General features: G+C 44.0%; 1 protein-coding gene across 1 annotated transcript; it reads right to left on the reverse strand.

Moving 5' to 3' along the window:
• Positions 1–573: 573 nt before the first annotated feature.
• wrap73 (WD repeat containing, antisense to TP73) lies at positions 574–24,205 on the reverse strand. Its single transcript, XM_064923163.1, has 13 exons — positions 24,068–24,205; positions 23,308–23,403; positions 14,706–14,858; positions 14,155–14,271; positions 7,934–8,006; positions 7,223–7,326; positions 5,090–5,176; positions 4,874–5,008; positions 3,815–3,892; positions 2,674–2,779; positions 1,892–2,017; positions 1,485–1,676; positions 574–1,101 (listed from the first exon to the last, which is right to left on the reverse strand). The coding sequence occupies exons 2-13, from the start codon at positions 23,374–23,376 to the stop codon at positions 971–973; spliced, it is 1,371 nt and encodes a 456-aa protein (XP_064779235.1). The 5' UTR covers positions 23,377–23,403; positions 24,068–24,205; the 3' UTR covers positions 574–970.
• Positions 24,206–24,458: the final 253 nt, after the last annotated feature.

Genomic DNA, 24,458 nt, shown 5'->3' on the forward strand with positions numbered 1-24,458 from the left:
ATTGACAATACAACTTTCACCAATAAAAATTACTAAAGAAATAAAACACACAAAAAAGGACTAGCCTGCTGGCCTTAAATAGCCCGAGCTATTTAGGAGGGATATCACACCTGGCACAAATGATTGTCTAGTTTTTTTCCTGCTAAGGGGTGCCCTATACCTGCATCCAGAGGAGATTAGTTCAAAGTCCAGGTACAGGGGGTGGCTATGGTCTAAAATTATTTTGTGAGCCTTGCAGAGGGCCCTGACCTTAAAGATCTCACCCAGGCCTGAATGTTTGACTCCAAGTACCTTGCTTGCTGTGGTAATAATCACAGAAGATCCACGCTATAGCAATGAACTTTGGCAATATGGATGAATCGAGCCCTAAAGCTTTTTGTTTTTTAACAATACAGCCAGCCACATCAGCACCCCCCCTCCTAATCTGTGCCTGAGGAACTCAGCACTACGTTTTCACCCTTTTCCATTCTCGTCCACAGCAGAACATTCCAACTGTTTGAGGCCTTCGGAGTGATTGAATGTAGACCGGAATGGTTAGACACAGTTGCTGTCTGAATCAAACATCTAAACGGGTATTATTAGGAAACTTTATTACAAAATAATTGTTACCTCTAGACTTTACATTTTTACAAACACAATACTTCAAATAATTAAAATGACAGAGACTTGACAAATGCACTTTGTAAACATCTCTTAAATACTACAGGAACTTGGACCTCAACTACACCTGCCCTATATTGTGATCCTCCCCTAAATAAGTCAAACATTACCTGCAGGGATGGCTGACACTGACCAGTGCAAGTACACATGACCATAGTTTAATGGCCATAGAGTTGACTGTCAGAGCAGCACTTTGGAATTCTTCTGGTCATGTGCAGACCACAGCCCTGATTGAGTATGGGCTCAGACAGTCTTTGGAGTACTAATCTTAATGCTCTGGCCCCCATAGGAGAGAGTACGTGGGGTTCTCTCACTTGACGTCGTCGTCCTCCTCCTCCTCTTCCCCGACCTCCATGTAGCACAGACACAGTTGCTCTTTCCCCAACAGAATCAAGGAGTCTCCACTGCAGTGCCAAGTCACTGACTGCACCTGGAAACCACCTAGGAAGGAGGGACACACGAGGCGTTAAGGACCTCCACCTACTGCTCACATATGCCAAGCTGAAGTGTCCCTACCAGTGTACTGTTACTCCATTTCAGTGTTCCCCCATACCTCGGAGTACCCCCAGCTCTTCCACTCAGTTGTTCTAGCGGAGTACTTGATTTAACTTGGTTTGGGAAACAGTCCTATTTCTATTACTGTGGAGTTTGCAGTGACCTGATGAATATCCATTTGGAATGTAAATATTGTTAACCAATAAAAGTACACAGAGCATTTGACTGTGCTTGACTACTTCTTTTACAGTTTTATTACAACCCATGATAAGTGATGTGTGTTTGACTTCACATGCTATGTGGTGACGGCCGGGTCAGAGCTACAGTACCTTCAGCAGGGACCTGGACAGAGACGCAGCCTGCGGGGGACCAGAGGTAGAGCTTGGCGTTGCCGGTGCAGAGGGCCAGACGGGGCCGACGGGGGTCCCACTGGAAGCAGCGCACGGATGACGTCTGCTCCAGAACAGCCAGGAGCCCCAGCCTCTGCATGTCCCATACCCACACCACGCAGGCCATGTTGTCTATAGGGATAGACACACGAACCCTAGTCAGCACCATCATACAATTAAATGGGACTAGTAATTCTGTGACAGCCACCAAATGCTATACAAACTATTCAGAAAATGATTGACATCATCTAACCCTAGTTGGTAAAGGGTCATTTTGTGAGTGTGGGTCTGCAGGGTTTACACCTATGGCTAGTAGAGCAACGTTACAGTGTGAATCTGTCCCTTACCATTCTTTGTGGCCAGGTAGCGGTTGTCCGAGCTGAATGCCATGGAGGAGACCCCGACTTTAGGGTTGGCACGGTCCAGGTCAGGTTTGACCACAGGTACCTGGACTGGCAATGGGCAGATCTCATCTACAACCGAGGGATGCGCCACAGAAGCATGATCAATAAGTCAGACAATTTTGACAGTGATAACCTTATTTTCCCGTGTACTAATAAAAATTGTGCTGAATATGGGTTATTATACCATCTCAATTTCATCTATTCCAAATTGAATATTTTCTTAGGCTATAATACTTTTCATAAGGTTGGGGTTTAATGAAAGAGTTATAGCTAAGAATGTTGCATATTTAATTAAATATACACTCCTGTTGGCTAATATCCACTGCCAGGTGTGGCGTGATGAGTTGTGCTTACATTTGCTCTGTGTGTTGAAGAGGGTGCTGCCCATAGTGATGTGGTGTGCTTACATTTGCTGTGTGTGTTGAAGAGGGTGCTGCCCATAGTGATGTGGTGTGCTTACATTTGCTCTGTGTGTTGAAGAGGGTGCTGCCCATAGTGATGTGGTGTGCTTACATTTGCTCTGTGTGTTGAAGAGGGTGCTGCCCATAGTGATGTGGTGTGCTTACATTTGCTCTGTGTGTTGAAGAGGGTGCTGCCCATAGTGATGTGGTGTGCTTACATTTGCTCTGTGTGTTGAAGAGGGTGCTGCCCATAGTGATGTGGTGTGCTTTCATTTGCTCTGTGTGTTGAAGAAGGTGCTGCCCATAGTGATGTGGTGTGCTTACATTTGCTCTGTGTGTTGAAGAGGGTGCTGCCCATAGTGATGTGTTGCTGAATGGACAGGTCTGCACTCCCCACCACCGGCTTCCTCTCCACCTCCTTGTAGACCACCTGACAACACAAGCTCCAGTCAGTCACCTGGCATGGTCAACACTTCCTCAGCAACACCCAAGCATTAAAGTGCCCAGTTAGGTAAATAATGGTCCTTTCGCAGCACTTGCTCACAATTAAAAGCATTGTGTTTCAAGCAATTACATATAAAGCAGTAGAGGGAGACATGAAATGGAGTGTGAGTATTGTAGCAGAGGGGACAGTGATACAGTCCCAAAATCATTTGCATGGCAGAAAGTAAATACAACTTCCAAAATACAACGGGACAGCCGAGTGCTGAAGCACGTAGTGTGTAAAAATCATCTGTCCTAGGTGAAAGCCACAATACCTTATTGATGTCACTCACTTGTTAAATCCACTTCAGAGTAGGTGAAGGGGAGACAGGTTAAAGAAGGATTTTTAAGCCTCGAGACAATTCAGACATGGATTTTGCCTGTGTGTGCGCCATTCAGAGAGTGAATCGGCAATACTTTTTTTAAGTGCCTTTGAACAGGATATGGTAGGTGAAAGGCGCCCTGGTGTGGGTCAAGAACTGCAACGCTGCTGGGTTTTTCATGTTCATGTTTTTCAAGTTGTGTTTCCCAACATGGATTAACTTGACACAGCCCTTCAGCCGTGGTATATTGGCCATATATCACAAACCCCCAAGGTGCCTTATTGCTATATAAACTGGTTACCAACGTAATTAGAGCAGTAAAAATAAACGTTTTGCATTACCCGTGGTATACAGTCTGATATACCACAGCTTTAAGCCAAATCAGCAATCAGGGCTCAAACCCCCCAGTTTATAAATCTATTTAACTGCAACTGGTCTTGCTTGCGAGCGGTTCAATCAACAAACATATTAGTGGAGATCAAGAAGAAGAATGGAGGAAGGACAGGGGGGGGGGAGAAACAGAGGGTTAAGAACAATTGACGAAGAGTAGTAGAGTGTAAGGGCATACTAGTGAAAGTTGTATGGACCCCTTAACCCCTACCCCTCAGCACATTAGGTCGTCACATAACTGACATGTACTCATTGGAAAGAGTACTCACAGCTTTAGTATGGTTTATGGTGGCTGGGTGGTCAAACTCAGTCACTTTCTTCCAGGTGATGTGGTTTAGGATCCGGACCTGATCAAAACCATCAGGTAAGCCCACATCAGTCATACCACCAACTCCATGTCCCTATAGTCTAAAATAGCTTCAATTCATTATATTATTTTCTACATGACTATGGGACGATATTCCAGGCACAAAATGCATTCTCCATTGAAAGTGCTTTCATTACAGGACTCCGCCTAATCTGTGTCTGGGAAACCAACCCCAAATGTTTGGAATGCGACTTGACCAATAAATCACTTCTCTGTAAAGGCCTATGCACGATAGTAGATAAGAGTTTCTTTTCAGGAACCACATCAATATAATCTGCACCCGCGTTAATTTTGCCAGCTATTTTAGATTTAGTCTTAAAATATATTTCAGTTATCAGTCACATAGTCAGTGCATTTTATCCAATACATAACTACAACTTTCTGCTTCCCTTGTGTGCAGATAGCCTTGTCCAACTAAGCCCACTATCCCCTCGTATACCTTAGCTGTCAACATTGCTATTGTGGCAGATTTTAGCCAATACCAGGAAAAATAAACCATATGGCTATAAAGCCTTGGCTACAGGTTCAACAATTCAGAGCTCTGATTTTCTCCCCATCATAACTGTCGGAGGGGGGTAAATAAGTGATTTCCCTGAAAAGGGGACAAGACGAGCTTTCCAACAATGCCAGAAGTATTGTCAGAAAAAAGCAAATCACATTTGTGGAACCGCAAGAATGGCAACATAGATGAATTACAGCACACGTGAATGACCATTAGGCTCATGTGGAATTCTCATCTAGTTACATTTTCAAAAACTAAAATGAAGTGATTTGTAATGTCCCCCCCCCCCCTCCAAGGCATTTCTCGTTATCATCACTCGCTTTCATCAAGAAAAATAGGTCATTGACGAAATTAAATTATTGTTGAAGAAATTAACACGGATCTACACAGGTTGCACAGAATGCGTGTATCTGGAAGCCACCGTAAGCCTATAGAAAGAGAAGGAGACAGAGTGCAGACCTTTCCATCATAGCTGCCGATGGCCAGGAACTGGCTGCTGGGACTCCAGGCCAGAGACTTGATGCCCAGCGACCACTCATACGCACTGAAGGTGGACAGCAGTCGGCCGTCCAGCGAGTACAGCAGCACCTTGTACTGGGGAGAGAGCACACACACAAACTCTCTCAGGGTTCCCACTCTGTCAACATATTGTTAACTAATTTTCCAATGGCTTACCTCCAAACAGCTGTCCCATACAGCCAGAACACAGCCGTTAGGAGACCACTCCACCCCTGCCAAGTCCTGGGTCTCTGTTTCAAAGTGCTTTGAAAGGTAGACAGAGGAGGTCAAACAAGAGGATACAGACAATTAGCAGAAAATAGACAGGGACAAACTGCGCATCTGTACAGGTGCATCGGTTGTTTGGGTCCCACGTTACAATGTGTCAAAATGTACAAAACATTAGGAACATGAGTTCTTTCCATGACAGAATGACCAGGTGAAAGCTTTGATCCCTTATTGATGTCACTCACTTCAAATCAATGTAGATGAAGGGGAGGAGACCATTTTAAAGGATTTTAAGCCTTGAGACATGGATTGTGTATGTGTGCCATTCAGGGGGTGAATGGGCAAGAAAATATTTAAGCGAACTGGGTATGGTAGTAGGTGCCAGGCGCATCAGTTTGCATGTCAAGAAATGCAACGTTGCTGGGTTTTTCACACTCCAGTGTGCAAGAATGTTCCACCACACAAAGGACATCCAGCAAACTTGACACAACTGTGGGAAGCATTGGAGTTAACATGGGCCAGCATCCCTGTGGAACGCTTGACACCTTGTCAAGTCCTGCCCCGATGAATTGAAAGCTTTCCTAATGTTTTGTAAACTCAGCAATAAAAGAAAACGTCCTCACTGTCAACCGCGTTTATTTTCAGCTAACTTAACGTGTAAATATTTGTATGAACATAAGATTCAACAACTGAGACAAACTGAACAAGTTCCACAGACATGTGACTAACAGAAATGGAATAATGTGTCCCTGAACAAGGGGGGGGAATCAAAAGTAAGTCAGTAGCTGGTGTGGCCACCAGGTGCATTAAGTACTGCAGTACATCTCCTCCTCATGGACTGCACCAATGCACCTGCATGTTCCCGGACATTTCTGGGGGGGGAATGGCCCTAGCCCTAGCCCTCACCCTCCGATCCAACAGGTCCCAGACGTGCTGAATGGGATTGAGATCCGGGCTCGTCGCTGGCCATGGCAGAACACTGACATTCCTGTCTTGCAGTAAATCAGCCATACTGCTCGTTCTGTGCGTGGTGGCATTGTCATGCTGGAGGTTCATGTCAGGATGAGCCTGCAGGAAGGGTACCACATGAGTGAGGAGGACGTCTTCCCTGTAACGCACATCATTGAGATTGCTTGCAATGACAACAAGCTCAGTCCGATGATGCTGTGACACACCTCCCCAGACCATGAAGGACCCTCCACCTCCAAATCGATCCCGCTGCAGAGTACAGGCCTTGGTGTAACGCTCATTCCTTCGACGATAAACACAAATCTGGCCATCACCTCTGGTGAGACAAAACCGTGACTAGTCAGTGAAGAGCACTTTTTGGAAGTCCTGTCTGGTCCAGCGACGGTGGGTTTGTGCCCATAGGCGACGTTGTTGCCGGTGATGTCTGGTGAGGACCTGCCTTACAACAGGCCTACAAGCCCTCAGTCCAGCCTCTCTAAGCCTATTGCGGACAGTCTGAGCACTGATGGAAGGATTGGGCGTTCCTGGTGCAACTCGGGCAGTTGTTGTTGCCATCCTGTACCTGTCCTGCAGGTGTGATGTTCGGATGTACCGATCCTGTGCAGGTGTTGTTACACGTGGTTTGCCACTGCGAGGACGTTCAGCTGTCCATCCCGTCTCCCTGTCTTAGGCATCTCACAGTATGGACATTGCAATTTATTGCCCTGGCCACATCGGCAGTCCTCATGCCTCCTTGCAGCATGCCTGAGGCACGTTCACGCAGGGACCCTGGGCATCTTTCTTATGGTGGTTTTCGGAGTCAGTAGAAAGGCCTCTTTAGTGTCCTAAGTTTTCATAACTGTAACCTTAATTGCCTACTGTCTGTAAGCTGTTAGTGTCTTAATGACCGTTCCACAGGTGCACGTTCATTAACTGTTTATGGTTCATTGAACAAGCATGGGAAACAGTGTTTAAAAACCTTTACAATGAAGATCTGTGAAGTTATTTGGATTTTTACAAATTATCTTTGAAAGACAGGGTCCTGAAAAAGGGACATTTCTTTTTTTTGCTGAGTTTATCAAACTAAAATGTAAATCCCCAAACTTTTTGGTGGGAGCTCTGAGTGGCACTCACCCTCAGTAGGTGCCAGTCGTCACACACAAACACGCTAACATAGTCTCTGCAGTCGCGGCGCTCCGCTAGGGCCATGTAGCAGCCGTCCCTGCTGAAGTCTATCCCTGGAACCACAGACAAGGGGGGAAACAATGCACAGGAAACGCTATTTAACATAGTCAAAATCTTTCCCCACACAAGCACACCTGACTCAACTACTCATCATCTAGTCCTTGTACAAAGACAATGTGGGGAGAGGACAATTTGCAGATGCAAAAGTGATATGCTTTAGACCTACATTATGTTCATCTAGGTGACATGTGTCCAAAATGATTTGTGGTCATTTAGTCGTCATGTTAACCTATAGCGTTGCTGTGGTGTACAGCACAGTCTATTGAGTGTAACTATCAAGAGGCCTTCAGCGGCAAGTGGTTGGCATTGCTGGATTGTTTATATGGTGGATCCAACGGTGCTTGGGTCACGTGGTGGTGGTGTGTGAACCTTTGGGTAGTGTTTGGAGCCCAAGACAATAACTCCACTGGCTGCTGACAAACAGGTTATGGCGAGCATGCACCATTTACTGAAGAGGGCTCCAACTGTCAGCAGATGGCCCATAGGCCAAAGGTCAAGGGACAGGGAGGGACGCAATTCACCAGCCCATGTGTCAAGCCAGTCAGTGCGGCCCTGTCCCCAAGTCCTCTCGCTGAAAAACACACACACTCACGTACTTACCCTTCTGACATGCCTTGGGGTACTTGATGTAAGATACGGCTTTGGTGCACAAGGACCAGACGGTAACTCTCAGCTGTCAAAAAAAAGAAAAAGAAACAAAATGTAACAAACTATACCTCATCTCCCAGTGAAAGGTTAGCTAGCACAGGGGAATAGCCTACAAAGACTCATCCGTCCAAAAACAGACACCTTTGATCTGCGATCAATTATTTTGAATGTCTACGCCCGTTTAATAAAGCAAACCGCATCGCCGCTTGCACCCCATGCCCGCTCTTCATTGGCAACATGGCCTCTTCCTCTGTAAGAGGAGCTGGATGGAGGCTTTAATGTGGTAAGTGTGGAGCTCAGAGCAGGGCATCAACAACAGCCGCCTATTAATAAGAGCTCAGTCAACTCTTCGACTAATGAGACTGCTGAGAGCTCCTCGCTATCGCTGACACTCCGTCCGTATAGGTTTTATACCAAACGCAGCAGTCACCCCGTTCGGCTTCAACACAGCCCCTGGGGGACTCCGTGTCAGTCTGTGGAACAGATCCACGAGGGTCTTTGTGATGGATAAGACTAAGAAGAGCGGTTGTGCTGAATGGTTAAACCACTCACAAGGGAAAGTTCTAAATCTAAAAAAAACACTACAATAATGAAATCTCGAGCCTATCCATTAATAACAGCAGTTAAGTACAAGTACGACCCTTATTGGTTACCAGCAGAACTGGACAATAGAAACAAGGCCAATGCCAGCCTGTCTACCCGTAAAGATTCACGTCACCCCCGCCCCCCAAAATCATCCGAGATGAGCTTTACACGTCGCAGCACACAGACAGTAACACGCTGCATCTAGCCCTCCAAGAACCAAGACCAGCATGTGACAGGTCCTGCACTCCGAGTTTCTTCCTCGTTTAGTCGTGATCAGAAAAACAAAGGTGTTCATGTGAAAACATTGAAACTACATATGCTTTGTTAAAAAGAACAGGTCTATACTGTAAGATGCACAATATAGTATTTGTATTCAGCCTAGAGCGAGCCTAGTTATTGTTACTCCTAAAAGTAAAAGCCAGAACAGTAGTCATTCTACACCATCCAAATGACATTACGGCTATGTAGCCTACCACCACAAGCATGTTATGGGTGTCAAATGCAAGGCCTACATATTTGCTTTTACAACCAAGTAAGCCAATATAAATGTGCATGCATACACTTCTCCGCACCCTGTCTTATCATACTTTGAATACTAAGCCTGTGCAAATGCTGGACTAAACTAGTCTCGGTGATCAGCCAAGACTGTTATGTGGCTTCATAACAATAAATAAGCTTGAGACAGAAGTGACAAAGTCGAGGGTCGTCAATTCAAGTGTGAACTGTAATCAAGACCCTCAGCCTCTGTGCGGCCTTGGTAGGTGGCGGCTTATATGGTGTGCATGTCAGAACTCACATCGACACTCCCAAAATACCAATTAAAACTTAATTAAGGGTGCTCCTTTTGCCTACACTTACCTTCCTGTAAGAGAAGTGCAAACATCAGGAAACTACACAACTGTATGAAGAAGGAGATGAACTTTAAATAGATCTAGTATGGCGTGCTTTCCCTGATTTTCTAACTAGGGCTCACTTTCTCACTCAGGGGAGGAAGGCATTCAGGCAGGAGTCTGTCTGACCTACTGGCTGTTGCTTCCCTGGGTAAGGGTCTAACTGACCAGGGCATGCTCCTGAGGTACCAAGACATCCAGCTGTGGCCTGTCATTACACCCCCCCCCTCCCCACAGATCCATGGAAACCACCGTCAACACAGCTCAACACAGTGCTTCTTGGACAACTTGTACACCACCACATTGACATGGGGGGACTAGGTTGGGAGGTTGTCTGGGGAGGGGGGGGTGTAACTTTAAACTGGGAAGAGGGAGGGAGCGGCACATATGTAAAATAGGTGAGAAATGCTTCTCTGTGTTGCCTGGCATGCCAGTCTGGGGCACTGAAGCTGGTAAAACTACACCTTGGAAGCAAACTGGGAGCAGTAGACTGGCGTTTCAGTCTCTAGGACAGAGACAAGATGGTCCAAGAGCAAATAAAGCCGCTTCTGTTTAGCCATCAGAATAAAGGGACACAAATAATGCTTTGTATTGGCCTTCACAGCATGATCATCAGCTTTAGGCTTCTTTTCTAGGAAGTTTGTTACAGTGCATTCAGAAAGTATTCAGACCCCTAGACTTTTTCCACATTTTGTTTACATTACTGCCTTATTCTAAAATGGATTAAATAGTCCCCCCCCCCTTCAATCTACACACAATACCCAATAATGACAAAGCAAAAACAGGTTTAGAAAATGTTGCACATTTATTAAAAATAAAACTGAAATATCACATTTGCAAAGGTATTCAGACCCTTTACTCAGTACTTTATTGAAGCACCTTTGGTGGCGATTACAGACTCAAGTCTTCTTGGGAATGACGCTACAGGCTTGGCACACCTGTATTTGGAGTTTCTTCCATTCTTCTCTGCAGATCCTCTCAAGCTCTGTTAGGTTGGATGGGGAGCATCGATGCACAGCTATTTTTAGGTCTCCTTAGAGATGTTCGAACGGCTGGGCCACTCAAGGACATTCAGAGACTTGTCCCGAAGCCACTTCTGCGTTGTCTTGGCTGTGTGCTTAGGGTCGTTGTCCTGTTGGAAGGTGAACCGTCGCCCCAGTTTGAGGTCCTGAGCGCTCTGGAGCAGTATCTCTGTACTTTGCGCCGTTCAGCTTTCCCTAAATCTTGACTAGTCTCCCAGTCCCTGCAGCTGAAAAACATCCCCACAGCATGCTGACACCACCATGCTTCACTGTAGGGATGGTAGCAGGTTTCCTCCAGACCTGACACTTGGCATTCAGACCAAAGAGTTCAATCTTGGTTTCATTAGAACAGATAATCTTGTTTCTCAAACTTCTTCAATTTAAGAGTGATAGAGGCCAGTGTTCTTGTGGACCTTTAATGCTGTAGAAATGTTTTGGTACCCTTCCCCAGATCTGTGCCTCAACACAATCCTGTCTCGGAGCTCTACGGATAATTCCTTTAACTCATGGCTTGGTTTTTGCTCTGACATGCACTGTCAACTGTGGGACCTTACATAGACAGGTGTGTGCCTTTCCAAATCATGTCCAATCAATTTAATTTACCACAGCTGGACTCCAATCAAGTTGTAGAAACACCTCAAGGACGGTCAACGGAAACAGGATGCACCGGAGCTCAATTTCAAGTCTCATAGCAAAGGGTCTGAATACTTACGTAAATAAGGTACGTATCTTTTTTTTTTTAAATTAGCAGAAACGTCAAAACCAGTTTTCGCTTTGTCATTATGCGGTAGTGTGGAGATTGATGATGTGAAAAATGTATTTAATCCATTTTAGAATAAGGTTGTAACGTAACAACGTGGGAAAAGGGGTCTACATACTTACCGAATGCACTGTATAAGCAGGGAGGCCATGTGTCGACGAGAAGACAGCACATTTTACAGAGTTGTAGCAGAGGTGCCTGCTAGGGTGTTGTGCTGACTGGCAGGGTGGATGGAGGGCCTAAACCGTGGCTACCAGCTCACAACAGTACTGGTTCACTTCCCATTGGAGGAATTAATTTGACTTTGTTTCATTTATCCTGTTTAAAGCTCTCCCACAGCCTTGTTCTAAACATAACCTCACAGGAGTTATGCCTCAAGCCCTCAACTTAACCCTAGAAAGAACAGGCCCACTGGGACAAGAAAGGCTACACTTGATAAACAGGACCAACTACACCGCAGAATCCCTGACAGCAAATCACAAATCCATCAGCTCCTCCTGTGGCAGCACTTTTTATATGCGAGAGAGAATTAGTGATGCTGCGACTCCTGCGAGGAATCTTTGCATAGGCCTATCTGTCAGCAATGGATAAGTCCATATGCATTCCCCATCAGAGACGGTCTCTCAACCCGATATAGACACATTTCTCCTGTTACAGCCTTATAATTCCCCCATGGATTGGAGTGCGGTGTAGCCAGGCGTCAGTCTGGATGACTGATTGTCGATTGTCAGAGTAGAGCAGTGGCAGCTACTTGGGTTCACAGTTTCTCTGATAGCTAACGCTGCCAACATGCTACGCGCTAGCGGGGATCCAGCGCCGCCGGCCAGGCACGCAGCTAACCTGATCCCAACAATGCATAAACCATTAGAGGTATATAATGTTCATGCCGGCCTTGAGTGGATGTCTTCCACACCAGTTTTACAGCTCACTCAGCTGGTTTGTTGGATTAGCAGTGAATATGTGCAGCAAAGTGCCAGTGGAGAGAATCAGGAGTGGGAATTCAAACATGTAAGGCTTTTTGATTCGAACATACAATGAGGGTAAAATCATTTTACAAACACCCATCTGAATGACATCGGGCCTATCCATGAAGCTAGTCCTAATTACCAATGTTAAGTCACTTCTGAAGAGTGTAATATGATAAGCAACCCACTCAGACAGCCAAGAGACGACTCCAGGATGTCCTGCTAACTTGTAAGAACATGGAGAATGCAATAGACTAATCAACTTTCCAATTGTCCTTTATGTACAGTAGGGAGAGGCCGTAAGCTAAATCACATAACGCATGCAAGATATGGTGTAAGACAATTTTAGCATCAAAAAAGCTGCTTGCTAACCATTTGAAATCATTTGTACATGGACAAAAAGCGCAAAGCAGTGCAAACTGTGGTGAGGGCTGGAGGTAAGAGCATATCCGGAGACTGGCTCACGCCGCGGCCTGCTGCTCCGGCGACTCTCCCACACGAAATGGCATATCTACAGAGATGAACGTAAATCCAAACCCTCGTCTAGCACCATCAGCTGTTAACTGACAAATTGCACCCATGTATCAAAACAGTCAGTGGGGAGAAAAGAAAACACACAGTCACACACACACACACAGTGGGTTCAACACACAGCAGCTGTCCCCTAACAAGTTAATATAGCATCTTGTTCATGAGCTCCCGGCGGAAACTGAGCCCTGATACGAACACCAGTCTGGCACAGCCATAATGAAATCTTTGTGGAGGGGTGAAGGTGAGGTCAGCAGCACTGGGCAACGCGGGCGTCATCACCCCTAGACTTTTGGTAAATGAGCTTTGGCACCCCAAATATGAAAACAGGGGATCTTGCATGAGTTCTGAGCCATACAAGGCAACAAACAGGGGGGGCTACTTGAACTTATCCAATAAGAAATGCACATTTTCTGTTGCAAAATGTATTTGTTTTACATCTTCCCCAAATCAACAACTGAAAATTGTTCCCTTCTCAGAATTTAATGGAAAGAGCAGACAGACCCAGGAGCAGACAGACCTAGGGAGACTCCATTCTATTCCTGTGTTTGTTGAAGAAGCAGACAGACAAAGCAGAAATGTCAGACACTTGCACTCCCTGCTCCCTCTCAAACCTCCAGACACAGTTGTGCCTGGGCCCCGGCACCTGTCAGTGAGTCTTGGAGTCGGGTTCGGGCGTCAGGCGAGCCCCGCCATGGCACGGTGCCCAAGTCGTAACCCAAACGAGTGCAGCCCACTCCCCCCTCTGATACCTAGGGACAAATATGCTCCCAACAAGCCAGACGACTGCACTTTCACCTACAGTCGTTGCAGACGTGCAAAGCAAGCTGCGATGTCGTCACACCGACACTGGTTTGGTTCCAGCAAGCATGTTCATTCAAAGTCTAAACTAATCAGAAAGACGCTATAAATGTACTTTGTCATTTCTTATTAAGCAAAACTCACCACATTAAAAATGTCTAAGTGTGGCTGAATTTCACAGCCTATTGGATGTGTGACAAAAGACATTGGACGGATTGTCATCTTCCAAGAATATAACATAAATATCTACAGCCCAATTCCGTTTCTCCCCTGTACACTTCCACCATGGATTTCAAAGGGAGGGAGTAGTGTACGGAACATGGTGAAAACCCACTTAAGCACAGACTTACACCAATCCAGTGCTTTTTAAATGCTTCAAAGGGAATGAACGAATGCACACTTCAGGGAGGAGAAACGAAATAGGACTCGGAAGGAACTTAATTCGTGTGTTGAGGATATGACAGAACACTAGCTGGAGTAACTGAAATCAGGCATACATTTGTCAGGTGGGGCAGGGTCTGGTGTCTGCTGTCTATTTTCAGGTCTCCTCCTTCATTATGGGCAGCAACAGTCGACACCAGACAGAAACACATAAACACACTCCTAGTGACTTCACACTTACATGGAACTCTGTGGTGTTGAGAATGTGACGTCCGTCTGGGCTCCAGCGCGAGGAGACTAGTCCTATCGAGCCCTCGTCAATCTTACAGTACCAGTCGGGCTGCTCTAGAGACCACACCTGAGAGGACAGAGAGATTGTGAGAGAAGGACAACTGCCTTTCCCTGAGCTCAACCTGTACTCAAACCTTTGACCACACCTAATCTGACCCAGAGACGAAATGAAAGACTGGAGATGGTTACCTCTGCAAAAGTAAGCTGTTCTTTTTGCACAGTGCATTTGATCTTAACACTGTCTCAAATGAGGGGTAATTTCCCTTTCATTACAAAATGGTCAGTAGTTATCTACTTAAATTCCATTTTCTGTGCAAGTTGTTGATTTATATTTGTACACTTTATTCCCAGTTTAATTTCCCACATTCTGTATATTTAAGCATCCATCAAGTCTGAACAAGCTAATTCAGCACCAAAATATAAAATAAAACTACACCAACTGTCATTATTGGACAAATGAGATAAAAACATTATGCACTAGCCTAATAGAGGAGCGCATACCTGCACTAGTCCCCTCTTGTACATGGCACAGAGGATGAAGAGCGAGTCAGAGGACCACTCCATGTGGACTATCTGGTCCAGGCAAGTGTAAAGGTGCAAGATCTGTAGGGTGTTCACGTCACGCACCACCAGCCTGTACTGCACACACGTGGCCTGGGAGGGGGGGGGGGGGCAGATGGAGAGAGACAGGCAGTGACACAGTCAAGCAGAAAAAAGTTGTGTTCCGACACATCTGTGTACTTTTGGACTTGTTAGCTCCTCGGTTGTAAGACCATGAACGTCCATCTGCCATGCCTGTTGTCGATGTTTAAAAGTGCATATTTGAGTGCATAAGTGGAGTACATACGGTGTGCATCATATTTGCACTGAAAACATTTATATGACTAGGGTACCTGCCATGCGGTGGCGGATTTACATGCTACCAAATAAACCAAAATTCACAGACATTGTTGCATTTTTTTCTGGTTTGTGCAAAACATTAAGAAAAACATAAAACCAGTCTGCACAACACCAAGGTGAATGGGTTTAGTCTTGACTCTTGGTTGCCAGTTTTTTTTTTTGTTGGGGGGGGTAATGAAATTATGCTCGAGTACCAAAACACAAATTTGTTTCTATTTGTCACTTTTTGATATGAGTCTTATTTTCATATATATTTAAATAGTTTTAAATGTTAGGATTATTTGTGCTGTTGTGCTGTTGCAAATGTCTGAATAAAAATTAGTTAGTGCAGAATGGTGCTTTTTTGGGGGGGGAGCATTCGGAAAGTATTAAGACCCCTTCTCCACACATAATACCCCATAATGACAAAGTGAAAACAGGTTTAGATATTTTTGAAAATGTATTAAATAAAACAGAATACCTTATTTACATAAGTATTTAGACCCATTGCTCAAAATTGAGCTCAGGTGCATCCTGTTTCCATTGATCATCCTTGAGATGTTTCTACAAGTTGAGACAGGACTGTGTCGAGGCACAGATCTGGGGAAGGGTACCAAAAAATGTATGCCGCATTGAAAGTCCCCAAGAACACATTCTTAAATGGAAGCAGTTTGGAACCACCAAGACTCTTCCTCGGGCTGGCGGCCCGGCCAAACTGAGCAAGCCGGGGAGAAGGGCCTTGGTCAGGTAGGTGACAAAGAACCCGATGGTCAATCTGACAGAGCTCCAGAGTTCCTCTGTGGAGATGGGAAAGCCTACCAAAAGGAGAACCATCTCTGCAGCACTCCACCAATCAGGCCTTTATGGTAGAGTGGCCAGACAGAAGCCACTCCTCACTAAAAGGCATGACAGTCCGCTTGGAGTTTGCCAAAAGGCACCTAAAGGACGCTCAGACCATGAGAAACAAGATTCTCTGGTCTGATGAAACCAAGATTGAACACTTTGGCCTGAATGCCAAGTGTCACGTCTGCAGGAAACCCGGCACCATCCCTACATTGAAGCATGGTGGTGGCAGCATCATGCTGTGTGGATGTTTTTCAGTGGCAGGGACTGGGAGACTAGTCAGGATCGAGGAACGGAGCAAAGTACAGAGAGCTCCTTTATGAAAAGCGCTCTGGAGCAGGTTAGGACCTCAGACTGGGGGCGAAGGTTCACCTTCCAACAAGACAACGACCCTAAGCACACAGCCAAGACGACGCAGGAGTGACTTCGGGACAGGTCTCTGAATGTTCTTGAGTGGCCCAGCCAGAGTTCGGACGTGAACATCTCTGGAGAAACCTGAAAATAGATGCGTGTGTCCAATGTTTTTAGTTTTTTTTTATCATTTTCTACATTGTAGAATAGTGAAGACATGGAAACTATGAAATAACACAAGGAGTAACCAAAAAAGGGTTAAACAAATCAAAATATATTTTAGATTTGACATTATTCAAAGTAGTCACCCTTTACCTGACAGCTTTGCCCACTCTTGACATTCTCTCAACCAGCTTGATGAGATATTCACCTGGAATGCATTTCAATTACTGGTGTGCCTTGTTAAAGTTACATTTGTGGAATTTCCTTCCTTCATAATGGGTTTGGGCCAATAAGTTGTGTTGTGACAAGGTAGGGGTGGTATACAGAAGATAGCCCTATAAAAGACCAAGTCCATATTATGGCAAGAACTGCTCAAATAAGCAGAGAAATGACAGTCCATTACTTTAAGACATGAAGGTCAGTCAATCCGGAAAATTGCAAGAAATTTTAAAGTTTCTTCAAGTGCAGTCGGAAAAACCATGAAGCGCTATGATGAAACTGGCTCACATGAGGACCACCACAGGAAAGTAAGACCCAGAGTTACCTCTGCTACAGAGGATAAGGTCATTAACGTTACCAGCCTCTGAAATTGCAGCACAAATAAATTCTTCACAGACAACTGTTCAGAGGAGACTACATGAATAAGGCCATGGTCAAATTGCTGAAAAGAAACCACTCCTAAAAGGACACCAATAAGAAGATTTAGAATTAGACCGATGGAAATCTGTCCTTTGGTCTGATGAGTCCAAATTTGAGATCGGTTCCAACCGCCGTGACTTTGAGACGCAGAGTAGGTGAACTAATGATCTCTGCATGTGTGGTTCCCACAGTGAAGCACGGAGAAGGCGGTGTAATGGCGTGTGGGTGCTTTGCTGGTGACACTGTCGGATTTATTTAGAATTCAAGGCACACTTAACCAGCATGGCTACCACAGCATTCTGCAGCGATACGCCATCCCATTTGGTTTGCGCTTAGTGGGACTATCATTTGTTTTTCACCAGGACAATGACCCGACACACCTCCAGGCTGTGTAAGGTCTATTTGATGACCTGGCCTCCAATAACCTCCACCCAATTGAGATGGTTTGGGATGAGTTGGACCGCAGAGTGAAGGAAAAGCAGCCAACAAGTGCCCAGCATATGTGGGAACTCCTTAAAGAGAGTTGGAAAAGCATTCCAGGTGAAGCTGGTTGAGAGAATGCCAAGAGGGTGCAAAGCTGTCATCAAGGCAAAAGGATGGCTACTTTTTTGGTTAATACATGATTCCATGTGTTATTTCATAGTTTTGATGTCTTCACTATATTATTCTACAATGTAGAAAATAGTACAAATAAAAACCCTTGAATGAGTGGGTGTCCACACTGGTACTGTACGTAAATGTGATTTCCATTTTAATACATTTGCAAAAATGTCTAAAAACCTGTTTTTGCTTTGTTATTATATGGGTTAGTGTGTAGATTGATGATGGGGAAAAAACGATTTAATCCATTTTAGAATAAGGTTGTATCATGATGTGGGAAAAGTCAAGGGGTCTGAATACTTTCAGAAGGTAATTTAAAGGCATGTTATAACAGTGCTTCAGAAAGTATTCACACCCCTTGATTATTATTTTTTTTACACATTCTGTTATGTTACAAAGTGGGATTAAAATGTATTTGTCTTTTGTCAACGATCCACAAACAATACTCTAATGTCAAAGTTGGGGACAAATTCTACCTTATTTAATCAATATATTAGCATTTTAATTAATAAAGTATTCAACCATTAGTCAATAAATGTTACAATCACCTTCGGCAGCGATTACAGCTGCAAGTGTGTTTGGGTAAGTCTAAGAGCTGTGCATACCTGGATTGTACTATATTTGCCCATTATTCTTTCTTTTTTTTAATCTTCAAGCTCTGTATAGTTCATCTTTGATCATTGCTAGACACCCATTTTCATGTTTTGCCATAGATTCTCAAGCTGATTTAAGTCAAAAAACTGTAACTAGGCCAATCAGGAACATTCAATGTCATCTTGGAAAGCAACTCCAGTGTATAATTTGGCCTTGTGTTTTAGGTTATTGTCCTGCAGAAAGGTGAATTTGTCTCCCAGTATCTGTTAGAAAGCAGAATGAACCAGGTTCTCCTCTAGGATTTTGCCTGTGCTTAGATCTATTAAGTTTATTTTTTATCCTAAATAACTCCCTTGTCCTTGCCGATGACAAGCATACCCATAACATGATGCAGCCACCACTATGCTTGAAAATATGAAGTGGTACTCAGTGATGTCAGGACAAAACTTTAATTTCTTTGCAGTTTTACTTTAGTGTCTTATTGCAAACATGATTCATAAAGAGCACTTTTTTATCCTAAATAACTCCCTTGTCCTTGCCGATGACAAGCATACCCATAACATGATGCAGCCACCACTATGCTTGAAAATATGAAGTGGTACTCAGTGATGTCAGGACAAAACGTTAATTTCTTTGCAGTTTTACTTTAGTGTCTTATTGCAAACATGATTCATAAAGAGCACATGTTCAAATTAACAAAAAGGCAGAGGCCCCTGCCCCACCTCCATCACTCTGGAAACTTCTCTCAAATCTAAGGATCTGAATCACATGGGTCATTAACAATGTTTCCATCCACAGTTTGTATGCAAGTAAAGTCATATGGTATAACAAAAAAAGCTGTGATCGAAACAGGAAGTTTCGTTACAATTGTATAAAAGCAGACAGATAATTTGTTCGTTCGACATGCTGGGATATTGTGTCTGTGATATTGTGTCTGTGATATTGTGTCTGTAAAATGTATTATACGAGAAAGAGCAGTAGCCAAGACCTGAGTAGGCAACAGTTTGCGCCAAAACTATCAGGAGAGTTGAAAATGCGATAACGCACTGAACTTTAGATTTTTATTCGGTACATGTAAACGTATACGAAAAAGTACATTGTGTGCACTACGTCGTCACACTGATTTTTATCCACAACTAGTCCCTTTGGTGGCAACGCCACTCGTGGGAAAATGCGCATATTTTCTTTACGCGCATTTTAGAATATTTGCATGAAATGTGTAGACAATTTGATGGAAACCTAGCTATGTATACACATTCACGTTTCTTTCATTACTCGCCCTCTTCTGAACTCTCAAACAATTTGATCGAAATTATGTAGCCCATGTCTCTGCGTCATTCCTGAACTGCTGCGATTTGAACTATCGATCCAAAAATATAGCCTATATGAAGGGCCAGCTACAAACTTCTGCCTGTTGAAACGGATATTTCTGTAGCACAAGCAAGACAGTCTACACATTGCATTAGGGCAAAACAAGTATAGTTGTGCGTGATGTCATCTTTACAATTTTGCTGCCATATAGCCAGTCTGCCTCCTGTTCAGACAATGTTTCCAATGATGAAAAAATTACATAAAATCGCTATTGACTGAGTGTCTTGCGACTTGATTGTTTGATATGTTGTGTAAGCTACATATAGCTTGCCTAAATAGCTACATTTAACTCCTGAAAAAAATAACATGAAATTGCTAGACCTCTTTATGTCATGCTTATGTTTGCAACAGCTTACTGTTACAATTAGCTACGTTTGATCGAACTGTTTTGTGTACAAGCGGCAGCAGAGTCACGGAGTGACTGAGCAATGAGCAGCAGCTGAAAGGAGGTAGGTTGACTAGTGGATCCTGCATGCCCAGAAATATCTGTATATTTAGCAACAGCAAGTCACTCCATAATAAAAAACAACATTTTCCTATCTCTAGAGGTTAAATAAAAAAGGACTATGGTAAGTGCCAAATCAAGTAACGGGGTTGACAATTTCATCTTAAATCAGCCATAGATCCCCTTGGATTTGGGGAATTGGAAGCTTATAGTGTGCAGGGAGGGACAATTGAATGCAAACATAATTTATCAAATGAAACTTAAAACATTTAGAGCCCATCTATCGGTAAGAGTTTTCCACAGCACAACAGAAAATGGCCAAAAAGATTAGAACCAGTTCTGACAATTAGATGTTTGAAAAAATTACTTAAATTAATATTTTCACCATATTAAAATGAAAGTTTATTTCACGCAACAGGGTTGGCTTTAAAATGAGAGACATGCATTATGTGATTAGATGAATCACTAATAACATTAAATAAATATTATAATTCAGAAATTACTCAAAGCAACAAAATAACTATGGATTTACAATGATGGTGAAAGCTTGGAGACATTCCGGGGTTAAGTTAATTAAAATCTTCCTAGAAGTCACAGAGGGACATGTCAAAATGTAGAATTCTGGCACTTTAGCAATTCTTTATTCATACCATAAGACAGATTTATTGAATTGTCCATGTGGTCTACATTAATATAACATTTAATATAACAAGCTTTTAAATTCTATATTGATATGCACAATTTCTACGTAAAGTATTAAAGGGATGCAAAAGGAACTAATTTCAAGGAACTCAGTTGCCTTCAATTAATAAATCATTATTGGCAGCCGGAAATGAGCTGGCAACCACACACACATCCAGTGTGGCACCTTCTTGCATACAGTATGTATCAGTTTTCGGTTGAATTTTGTGTACAATCTTAATCATTACATTATCTACATTGTTTACCATATATGCATAGTCACTTTAACTATACATTCATATACATACGTCAATTGAGCTGTGCTCCCGCACATTGGCTAACCGGGCTATCTGCATTGTGTCCCGCCACCTACCAACCCCTCTTTTACGCTATTGCTACTCTCTGTTCATCATATATGCATAGTCACTTTAAACATATCTACATAATACCTCAATCAGCCTGACTAACCGGTGTCTGTATGTAGCCTTGCTACTTGCTACTGTTCACTCCAGACCTGACTGCCCTCGACCAGCACAAAAACATCCTGTGGCGGACTGCAATAGCATTGAATAGTCCCCGCGATATGCAACTGTTCAGGGAAGTCAGGAACCAATACACGCAGTCAGTCAGGAAAGCTAAGGCCAGCTTCTTCAGGCAGAAGTTTGCATCCTGTAGCTCCAACTCCAAAAAGTTCTGGGACACTGAAGTCCATGGAGAAAAAGAGCACCTACTCCCAGCTGCCCACTGCACTGAGGCTAGGTAACACGGTCACCACTGATAAATCCATGATTATCGAAAACTTCAACAAACATTTCTCAATGGCTGGCCATGCCTTCCGCCTGGCTACTCCAACCTCGGCCAACAGCCCCGCCCCCCCCGCAGCTCCTCGCCCAAGCCTCTCCAGGTTCTCCTTTACCCAAATCCAGATAGCAGATGTTCTGAAAGAGCTGCAAAACCTGGACCCGTACAAATCAGCTGGGCTTGACAATCTGGACCCTCTATTTCTGAAACTATCCGCCGCCATTGTCGCAACCCCTATTACCAGCCTGCTCAACCTCTCTTTAATATCGTCTGAGATCCCCAAGGATTGGAAAGCTGCCGCAGTCATCCCCCTCTTCAAAGGGGGAGACACCCTGGACCCAAACTGTTACAGACCTATTTCCATCCTGCCCTGTCTATCTAAGGTCTTCGAAAGCCAAGTCAACAAACAGGTCACTGGCCATCTCGAATCCCACCGTACCTTCTCCGCTGTGCAATCTGGTTTCCGAGCCGGTCACGGGTGCACCTCAGCCACACACGGTACTAAACGATATCATAACCGCCATCGATAAAAGACAGTACTGTGCAGCCGTCTCCATCGACCTTGCCAAGGCTTTCGACTCTGTAAATCACCATATTCTAATCGGCAGACTCAGTAGCCTCGGTTTTTCGGATGACTGCCTTGCCTGGTTCACCAATTACTTTGCAGACAGAGTTCAGTGTGTCAAATCGGAGGGCATGCTGTCCGGTCCTCTGGCAGTCTCTATGGGGGTGCCACAGGGTTCAATTCTCGGGCCGACTCTTTTCTGTGTATATATCAATGATGTTGCTCTTGCTGCGGGCGATTCCCTGATCCACCACTACGCAGACGACACCATTCTGTATACTTCTGGCCCTTCCTTGGACACTGTGCTATCTAACCTCCAATTGAGCTTCAATGCCATACAACACTCCTTCCGTGGCCTCCAACTGCTCTTAAACGCTAGTAAAACCAAATGCATGCTTTTCAACCAATCGCTGCCTGCACCCGCATGCCCGACTAGCATCACCACCCTGGATGGTTCCGACCTTGAATATGTGGACATCTATAAGTACCTAGGTGTCTGGATAGACTGCAAACTCTCCTTCCAGACTCATATCAAACATCTCCAATCGAAAATCAAATCAAGAGTCGGCTTTCTATTCCGCAACAAAGCCTCCTTCACTCACGCCACCAAACTTACCCTAGTAAAACTGACTATCCTACCGATCCTCGACTTTGGCGATGTCATCTACAAAATTGCTTCCAACACTCTACTCAGCAAACTGGATGCAGTTTATCACAGTGCCATCCGTTTTGTCACTAAAGCACCTTATACCACCCACCACTGCGACTTGTATGCTCTAGTCGGCTGACCCTCGCTACATATTCGCCGCCTACCTCCTCATGCCTTTTACACACAATGTATATAGACTCCCCTTTTTTTTCTACTGTGTTATTGACTTGTTAATTGTTTACTCCATGTGTAACTCTGTGTTGTCTGTTCACACTGCTATGCTTTATCTTGGCCAGGTCGTGGTTGCAAATGAGAACTTGTTCTCAACTAGCCTACCTGGTTAAATAAAGGTGAAATAAATAAAATAAAAATTACATACATACATACATCTATTTACTGTTGTTTTATTTCTTTACTTACCTATTGTTCACCGAATACATTTTTTTGCACTATTGGTTAGAGTCTGTAAGCAATAAACTTTGATTTGATTACTAAGTGTATATAGAAACAAATGATTGCTTACCAAATATTTTCCATCTGGTGAAACTCTGCACAGTTGGTTAGACTGTTTGAAGACCTCAGAGAAGTTCATCCCTGAACTTAACAAAATGACTGGTCACTGTAGAAAGGGGACATGATCATGTGATTAGTCAACAGTATACAACTCAAAAAAGCTAGCTCCTCGCGGTGTTCGCCAAGTCTTGAGTTATTTGGTCAATAATAACCACAAGGTGGCGACTGAGACCGTGAATGTATTTCAAGCCAAAAACCATATGCCTTCTTTGGAAGTTAAGGCTAACTGTACAGTACTACTGTAGCTAACGTTTGCTAAAAATAAAGAAACCTATGCATCTAACTAGTAGTAGTGCGTGAACAAACAAATCGGTAACGCGACTATTAACATGCACATTGCATTGGTAGCACAGAAGAGTGTTATGTCTCTATAATGGCAAACGAGTAGGTTTAACAGATTAGCTAGCTAAATTAGCAAAGTAGCTACACCTGTTTAATGCCAGTTGAAATTGCTAGCTATTGACAATGAATCATTTGTTATTTCTACCAGTCGCGTAAACAAATCAGTAAATGTGAACCAATGACGAACGTCAGCTAACGTGTTTTTTGCATTCTAAGCAAGCTGGCTCAAGTTAACAGTAGTGTTATCGTCAAGCTTACGTTAGCTAGCCTAGCTAGCTCGATACCGTAGTTCACTAATTCGTTCCACACAGATAACGGTATGTTTTATGTTTAGCGTGAAGTTTATCGTCCAAGGTTGAGCGACTCACCGGTATCCAGGGTTTGTTGAAAACTTTCCTCGTTCACATGCTATCAAACACGTGCATGACAACAATAACTGTCTGATACTTGTTTCGGTGTGATTGATTTACCTCACCTCTGGTACCGGATGAGCAGAGGTTGCACAAGAGTCTGGTCAAAGAGCAAACTACTCTGTCACCCGACATGGGGAGCGCGCAAAATCAAACGCACTTGATGAGCGCCATCCAATCAGCATGAAGACAGTTTTTCATTATGCCGGGAAATGTAGTTCAGCAGAGGTTACCTAGAGGGGATTCAATTATCTGTCTCGGGTTATCCCGGTGTGAGGAGTTTTATTATGGTGAAAAGTGAGTGCATTCGTTTCGGAACCAGTTGCCGCGTTCAAAACAACTGAGAACT

This window comes from Oncorhynchus masou, chromosome 18, assembly GCF_036934945.1.
Source record: "Oncorhynchus masou masou isolate Uvic2021 chromosome 18, UVic_Omas_1.1, whole genome shotgun sequence".
Lineage (NCBI taxonomy): Eukaryota > Metazoa > Chordata > Actinopteri > Salmoniformes > Salmonidae > Oncorhynchus > Oncorhynchus masou.

Excerpts from the sequence above, each read along its gene's own strand:
- wrap73 (XM_064923163.1), bottom strand. The coding sequence starts at position 23,376 with ATGAACTTCTCTGAGGTCTTCAAACAGTCTAACCAACTGTGCAGAGTT. Across the intron at positions 14,859-23,307 it reads CACCAGATGGAAAATATTTG|GCCACGTGTGTGCAGTACAG; the intron begins GTAAGCAATCAT and ends CCCCCCTCCCAG. Across the intron at positions 8,007-14,154 it reads TCAACACCACAGAGTTCCAT|CTGAGAGTTACCGTCTGGTC; the intron begins GTAAGTGTGAAG and ends TTTTTTTGACAG.